Source organism: Notolepis coatsorum (genome assembly GCF_963971535.1).
Source record: "Notolepis coatsorum genome assembly, chromosome: 3".
In the NCBI taxonomy this organism is placed as follows: domain Eukaryota; kingdom Metazoa; phylum Chordata; class Actinopteri; order Aulopiformes; family Paralepididae; genus Notolepis; species Notolepis coatsorum.
The window spans coordinates 41,637,875-41,645,027 of record NC_140167.1 but is presented as its reverse complement, the minus strand read 5'-3'; the positions used below and the strand labels follow the sequence as shown (position 1 = coordinate 41,645,027).

Here is a 7,153-nt window from a genome sequence, read left to right as displayed (position 1 = left end):
ATTCTAAACTGGCCCCGTAAATGTCCGAATCCCCCTCCCACCCACGCACCCTCTCCTAATGTACAGTTCCCTCCCCCTCATATGTATATATTTACTGTTATGATCTTTGTTTAACAGTACTGACTGTATATTTGCATATCTTGTATGTCACAAATGTAACAGTACTGTATATCTGTATGCCATGTATGTCATAAATGTCATGATTAGATTAGATTAGATTTTTATATCTGTATATCTGTATGTTGTGTATGTCATAAATGTCATTATGAATTGAAAATGAGGGACCCTGATGTAAACAAGACGAGAGTCTTTCTCTGGTCTGCATCCCATTAACAATTGTGTGTATTGAGCTGTACTGTACTGTACCCATTCTGCAATCTGTTAATTAAAGTTTTCAATCAATTCAATCAATCAATCAATCAATCAATCAATCAATCAATCAATCAATCATACATCAGGGTCCCCCATTTTCAATTCATAATGGATGCATCGTGTTCCTAACTTTTTAATCTACCTACTATACTTAAAAGGCACAAATGAAGAGACACCAGGTTCGACTCCGGCTGTCGGCACTGCCTCCGGCTTGGGCCAGCCGTCATACTAATTCAATTGGCAGAATTAGCGGGTGGAAGTCGATGGGTGGTAATCTGGACGTTGTGGACAGTGACTCCTACAGGTCGGTTGGGGACGCCTGCACAGCAGAGACAGGAAATAGCGGGGGTAGTGTGAGCCTCCCACACGTTACACCTCACCAATGAGAGTCCGCGCTGGCAGGTGAAAAGATGTGACAGGCTGCCTCTTCGTGTACCGGAGGGGACACGTGATGCAAGGCTTCTATCCTCCCTACAACCGGCCAGTGGGGGGCATATGCGAGCAACGTTCAAGACAGGGGAGGGGAGAATTGGCACATTGGAATTGGGATGGGAGAAAAATAGAAAAAGAGGAGAAAAAGTGGATAAAAAAAAGGCACAAATGAATGGAAGCGGATAAGGACCACTAGCCTAGCTTAAAACTCTGGGAGAGGTGTTTTTGGCCAACAGCTAGGCTAGTGGTCCGCATCCACTTCCATTCATGAGTGCTAAGCTAGGCTAGCTTGCAGCCGGATAGCTTTCTAATGAATGCACAGGGAGGAAATTGGATCTATCTCCTTGTCTGACTCTGGAGAAGACGGCAAGAGCATTTCCCATAATGTTGGCGTGTTCCTTTAATGCTCTTTAAGTCCCATGAATTTTGAGGAAGCAGGACAAATATGATTAAAAAATAAATACAGATTCAATCTACTGGTACAAGTTGAAAATGTTTTATGTTCTAGGACAAATGTAAAATTCTGTGCAGTGAGCGCTGTGTAGGGTATATTTAGATTCAGAGGGCTTATGGGATTTACAGTGATGACAGACTGATTTGTAGCAGACATTCACACCATCAATCACCGTATTCCTTGGTGACAAGAAGGAAGTCCACTGTTATTCTGCACCACTCTTCCTCGCAGATTCCCCCTCCTGACTCATTGACATGTCCGGAGATATTTCACTTATATTATTTGTATATCACAAGGGGAAGTTCACCCAGATAATGTTAATGTTATTGTAGCCTTATGATTGACATGCGTCACGGCCACGAGTGCAGAGAGAGATGGCGATCACACACACTTATAACTGGACTTGTGCAGAAAACCATCCATCCTTTCTGAATCCTATAGCAGTGGCATTTTAATCGAAAATGGAAATATGATAGGGATGCAGTTTGCGGAGAGGAGACTTGAGATTCTTCTGCCCTGGTCTAAAGAGCATCCATGGCTTTTCTGCTGATGTCATTTTACACCTGCCCACCGATTGGGGAATTTCACTGTCTTTCATTTTGAATCGTATGCACCTTCTTTTAAGATGAGCATATTGTGGTGGGCCTGATCTCTGCCAACGACGAGAGGGCCTACCTGGAAGAGGTCAAGGTCCTGGCGGGATGGTGCCAGGAAAACAGCCTCTCCCTGTACGTCAGCAAAACAAAGGAGATGATTGTGGACTTCAGGAGGTCGGGGGTCAAGGACTACAGCCCCCTCAGCATCGACGGGGCACCGGTTGAGAGAGTCAACAGCTTTAAGTACCTCGGAGCCTACATATCCGAGGACTTGACATGGACCACACACATTGACAGTGTTGTGAAGAAGGCACGACAACGCCTCTACTTCCTCAGGCGCCTAAGGAAGTTCCAAGTCAGTCAGAGGATCCTTAAGAACTTCTACTCATGTACAATAGAGAGCATCTTGACCGGCAACATCACCTCCTGGTTTGGGAATAGCACTGCACAAGACCGAAGCAGACTACAAAGAGTGACACGTTCAGCCGAACGCACAATTGGAGGGGGGCTCCCCACCCTCCAGAACATTTACAACAAGCGTTGCAAGGGCAAGGCTAAGAGAATCATTAAAGACTCCAGTCACCCGAACAACTGCCTCTTTGAACTGCTGCGGTCAGGCAAGCGATACCGGAGTCTCAAGGCGAGCACAGAAAGACTCAGAAGAAGCTTCTATCCCCAGGCCATCAGGCTGCTAAACGAACAATGAATGAACACTACACAACAACAACCACCAAACGCACATAGCACACACATCCACACGCACACACTCACTTTAAACAAACACACTGTAGCACCCACTCCACACACTTTATAGCACACACCCACTTTAAACAAACACACTGTAGCACCCACTCCCCACACTTTATATTTATTGATGAAGGATTGCACTACAACTCGTACACCTTACTGTAAATTGTACCTAAATTGTACCTCATCCCATTTCTGCTTTGCACTAGATAGTACTGTACATTAGTACACTGCATAGTATTGTATATTATATGGTAACTCAGAACATTGTACATATGTCTATACCGAACACTGTGACCTCATTTTCTTCTTCTAAATTACATGCTATACTATGTTATTTGATACTATCTTGTCTAGCACAGTCTCTGGAGCGTAACAGTAAGAAGCATTTTGTATGAAAGTATTCTGTACTTCTGTATGACAACTATTAAAGAAACTTGAAACTTGAAACTTGAAACTACTGTAATGGAAAAATATCTATGATAGCAAGAGAGCTGTTGAAATAAAGATGAAAACTGCAAAACAAATACGTTTGTTCGTTTTATTTGGGCAGTCACACATGACTGGACACATACTGACAGTAAGCAATACAAGATGCCAACATGTGCGCTGATAGATGGAATTCAGGAGATTATATAGCCCTCCCCGTCAGTGTGTGTGTGTGTGAGAGTGTGACTTCAGGAAGTGAAAGTGTGTGTGTGTGTGTGTTATGCTTACACGTGCATGTGTGTGCTTGTGTATGTATGTGCGTGTGTGCACGGCTATGTGTGTGTGCTTACATATGCGTGGGCGTGTGTGTGTGTGTGTGTTTTTAGGAAGTGAGGTGTTGCATTGTCTTGCAACATCACTTGACCTGTGAACTTGAGACAGTTGACATGCCGTAAAACACTTGTAGTCAGTTAGTTTCATAGAGGAAGTCCCTGTTTGCCAGAGATCGCATAAGGGGTAAATTGTCGTGCACATGCATGTGTGTGCATGTGTGTGCGTGTCTATGTGTGTGTGTGTTTATGTGTGCGTGTCTATGTGTGTGTGTTTATGTGTGTGTCTCTATGTGTGTGTGTCTATGTGTGTGTGTTTTCAGGAAGTGAAAGGTGGCCCAAATGTGAAAGCTTATGCTGCCTGGCAGAGATTGTAAGAAGGTCAAGTGTCTGCCTTGTGTCGCAATGAAAATCGTCATGGGTCTGACCTCTTGGTACATATCTCACATCATAGGAACAAAAGACATTATGTGCTTTAGCATGTGAATATAAAACAGACCTTGGTCACAGACATTACAATGGGTCGTGCGGTCATTATGGACACAGTATTTAGTTGTATATCAAAGGCTTATCTCATTTGAGGTGTCATACGAATTGTAAACATATAGGTCCCAGATGTGGTACATTGTCAAAGGATGTAACGAAGTCAGACCCTGTGGTCGTGTCGAGGTCACATGATAAAACAGGACGTCAAGATGTCACGAAGGCAGACACAGTATTGTTTGCTTAAGGCCAATGTATTCTATAGGTGTATATAGCAAGCATATTAATTGATATGCGATCACAATTATTCCACTACAATTTCACCCTTTTGATCGCAATATGAATTAATATGCCAAGAACACAACATCGAATCTGAGTGAGTATAGCAGCGGGAAAAAAAATCAAACATAGTCTAATATCTAAAGATAAATCGTATCAAAACACGGCCCGTAAAAAAAATGAGGTAAGTATGAGGTAGAATGTTGTGGCAGGGAAATAGCTAGTAAAATACAAAAAACACTATAGGCATACAGAAATACAAAACAGTACGTAGAACAAAAGGTCTCTACAAATCGTATCGACTCCAAACATTGCCTCTAAACAGAAATTAGCAGTCACACAGAACTGTAAGAGGTAATTAAAGTAAAGGCAAATGGGGCATGCAAGGTCTGAGGATCTAAAGATAAACAATAAGGAAAAGTTATTCATATCAAATTTAATAGGTAAGTGGCGTAAAAGTTGTTCATATCAAATCTAATAGGTAAGTGGAGTAAAATAATAATCAAAGTTGATAGGTAAGTGGAGTAAAATAATAATCAAATTTAATCAAAATAAAAGGCAAATGTTTATCTGAAACAAAGCTAAATTTCACCAAATTCAAATGGAAATCAAAAACATGACAACTAAGGCACGGTTAGAATGCATATTGTATGACAATTACTTCACCCTTTTTATAAGTGGCTCAGCAGCCAAGCAATGCTCTGTATATAAAAAAATAACAATGCGAAACGGACAATTAAAAGCGCCGTCAAACTAATTTGAAATAGAATATACATTGTGTAAAAAAAAAACTCAGCAGTAGTAAATCAGCAATGACAGTTGTGTGTAACAGGAGCCGCGGTCGTCCACTTCATCCTTGCATGTTTCTTCTGAATGGGTAGGCGAGAGAGAGACAGAGCTATAGAGAAAAACACGGGCGAAGTGTCCAGGCTCCGTAGCAGCGTTCAGAGAGTGAGCCAATTGTTCAACGCGCTTTATCAGAGAAAATTGTTCAGTGTTCGTTTAGAGAGAGAGAGAGAGAGAGAGAGTGTGGGGGGGGCACAACGATCAGCGGGGGATGTCCGCCTGGGTCGGGGCTCTGTGTGCGTGTGTGTATAGGACACCACACTCAGCGTGTTGAGGGGGATGTGTGCCAGTCTGCTTCTCTCGTCTCACGCCGGACAGGCTGGTGGTGTGGTCAGAAAGGTTTGCAGCCTCCGGTCGTGGTCACTGTCTGTGTTGCCGTTGGCCCCTCGTCCACATGGGCCCAGGAAAAAACCTCTGGCCGGGTGGGATTGGAGTGGGGAAAGCTACCACCCCTGATAAACGGTCAAAATGTCAGTTTGTATATAGCTTCAATAACATACAATATATATATATGGGTGTTGATAAATAAAATTCAAAGGATATGTTTCAGAACAAATATTTGTGGTCTCCTAAGTCCTATGTCCCGCCTTCCTGCATTATGTGGCCTCTCACCCCCCGATCCCCTGGCTGGGGCCCCAAGCCAGACGACCCGGGAGAGCGACAGCATAACCGGTTTATAGGAGACAGAAAATACCTCTTTTTCGGAAAGAGAACTCTAAATCATTTATAGATTGTATAGTGATATTGTAAAGGAAATACTATGACCTTTATGAAATCATATAGTGATTGTATAACTATTTCATAAGGTATTTTCAAACATTGTCATATGGGTAAGCGTAGCGTCAGTCAGCCGGTGTCGATTTACTACTGTATCAGGCGCTTTTGTTGTTTTAGAGGCTATAACCATTTAACAAGCTGTTCTCTACTTCAGCCGGACGTGTGTGTGTGTGCTTTACTTCCCTGTGTGGATGGAGGCCGGATCTCGGTGCGTCAGTCCCATCCATCCCTCGGACCCCCACTCCGGCATGGCAAGCGAAATGTTCTGTTGTCCCCACGAAATCCACCCTTGGCAGGCCACAGTCTTTGGTTATCAAATCTTTGTTTTCTGGGAGCCTCGCCGTCTTTTCCTTGTGGGTACTCTCGGTTGTGGTGGAGAATCTTCATCTTTTCTTTTCTCGTCTGGACTGCGTGGGAGAGTGTTTTCCTCATCAGGCAGGAATGTCACCCGTGGGGTTATGTCACCAGGAGCGGGGTTGGGTACTAGTTCGTAGACGTAAATGTGGAAGTCGTCGTCGTATTTGATGTAATACACGTCGGGCGTGGTGGGGACCTGACAGATCACCCGGCCGGTTCTCTGTTGGCCCTCGTCTGTGGTATACTGCACTCGTTTCGCCACCAGACTCGTTGTCCCCTCGTCCGTCTTCCTGTTCCCCGGCATCAAGTGCTTGATCTCTGACTCGGGCAGGATGTGGAGGTCTCCGTCCCTGTAGTCATCCCAGAGTTCAAACATATAGAGTACGGGGTCGTTCTTGTAGGTGATGTAATAGCAGTGCGTCATGACGGGGGCACGGGACAGGACCATACCCCTCCACGCGTTCTTTTCCCCGTCCTCCTCCTCAAAGAAGTGTTCTACGGCCTGCCCCACCAGTTCCTCTGCGCCGGGGGGTGCCTTGATCTTATTGTTCACGACTTTCTCTGCCAACACCCGCAGGTCGGACACGCGCTTGTCTTTGAACAGTTCGATGCCACAGACGCAGTCGAGGTTGTCGTACTTGATAATGTAGAGGCAACTGTTGTCCATAGTGTAGTGTTCCAGGACCGCGCCCGTCCACCTGGTCACCCTGCCCTTCTCACGCCACATGTGGTCGATCCTCAGGCCCAGCATGTTATCGGGGTCGGGGGCTGGGGTGATGAGGGTCGAGGGCCTCAGCTCCTTGCTGCTGCGTTTCTTGCACCGTGTCATCGGAATGCAGGCCAGGTTGTGAGGGTCGAGTTAGGGAGGACAAGGCGCCGAGACCCGGCTCCGCTAGAGGCAGTGAGAGAGAGAAAAGTACAGGGATTTGAATGTACCGTCGGCTGTTAATTCTAATTTATTTCTTCAGGATTGATAGGGCAACCAGTGTCATGTCACATGAGAGTCTAATGGTTTCAATTCCGGAATTTGTCCCAAAACAGTGGTGTACGTA

The 7,153-nt window shown here is 44.8% G+C and overlaps 1 protein-coding gene across 1 annotated transcript; it reads right to left on the bottom strand.

Moving 5' to 3' along the window:
• Positions 1–6,057: 6,057 nt before the first annotated feature.
• Positions 6,058–6,930, bottom strand: LOC311225789 (spindlin-1-like; the record flags this gene model as incomplete). The annotated part of the gene is made up of 1 exon (XM_084311183.1): positions 6,058–6,930. The coding sequence occupies one exon, from the start codon at positions 6,928–6,930 to the stop codon at positions 6,058–6,060; it is 873 nt and encodes a 290-aa protein (XP_084167309.1).
• Between the last annotated feature and the right edge of the window lie 223 nt (positions 6,931–7,153).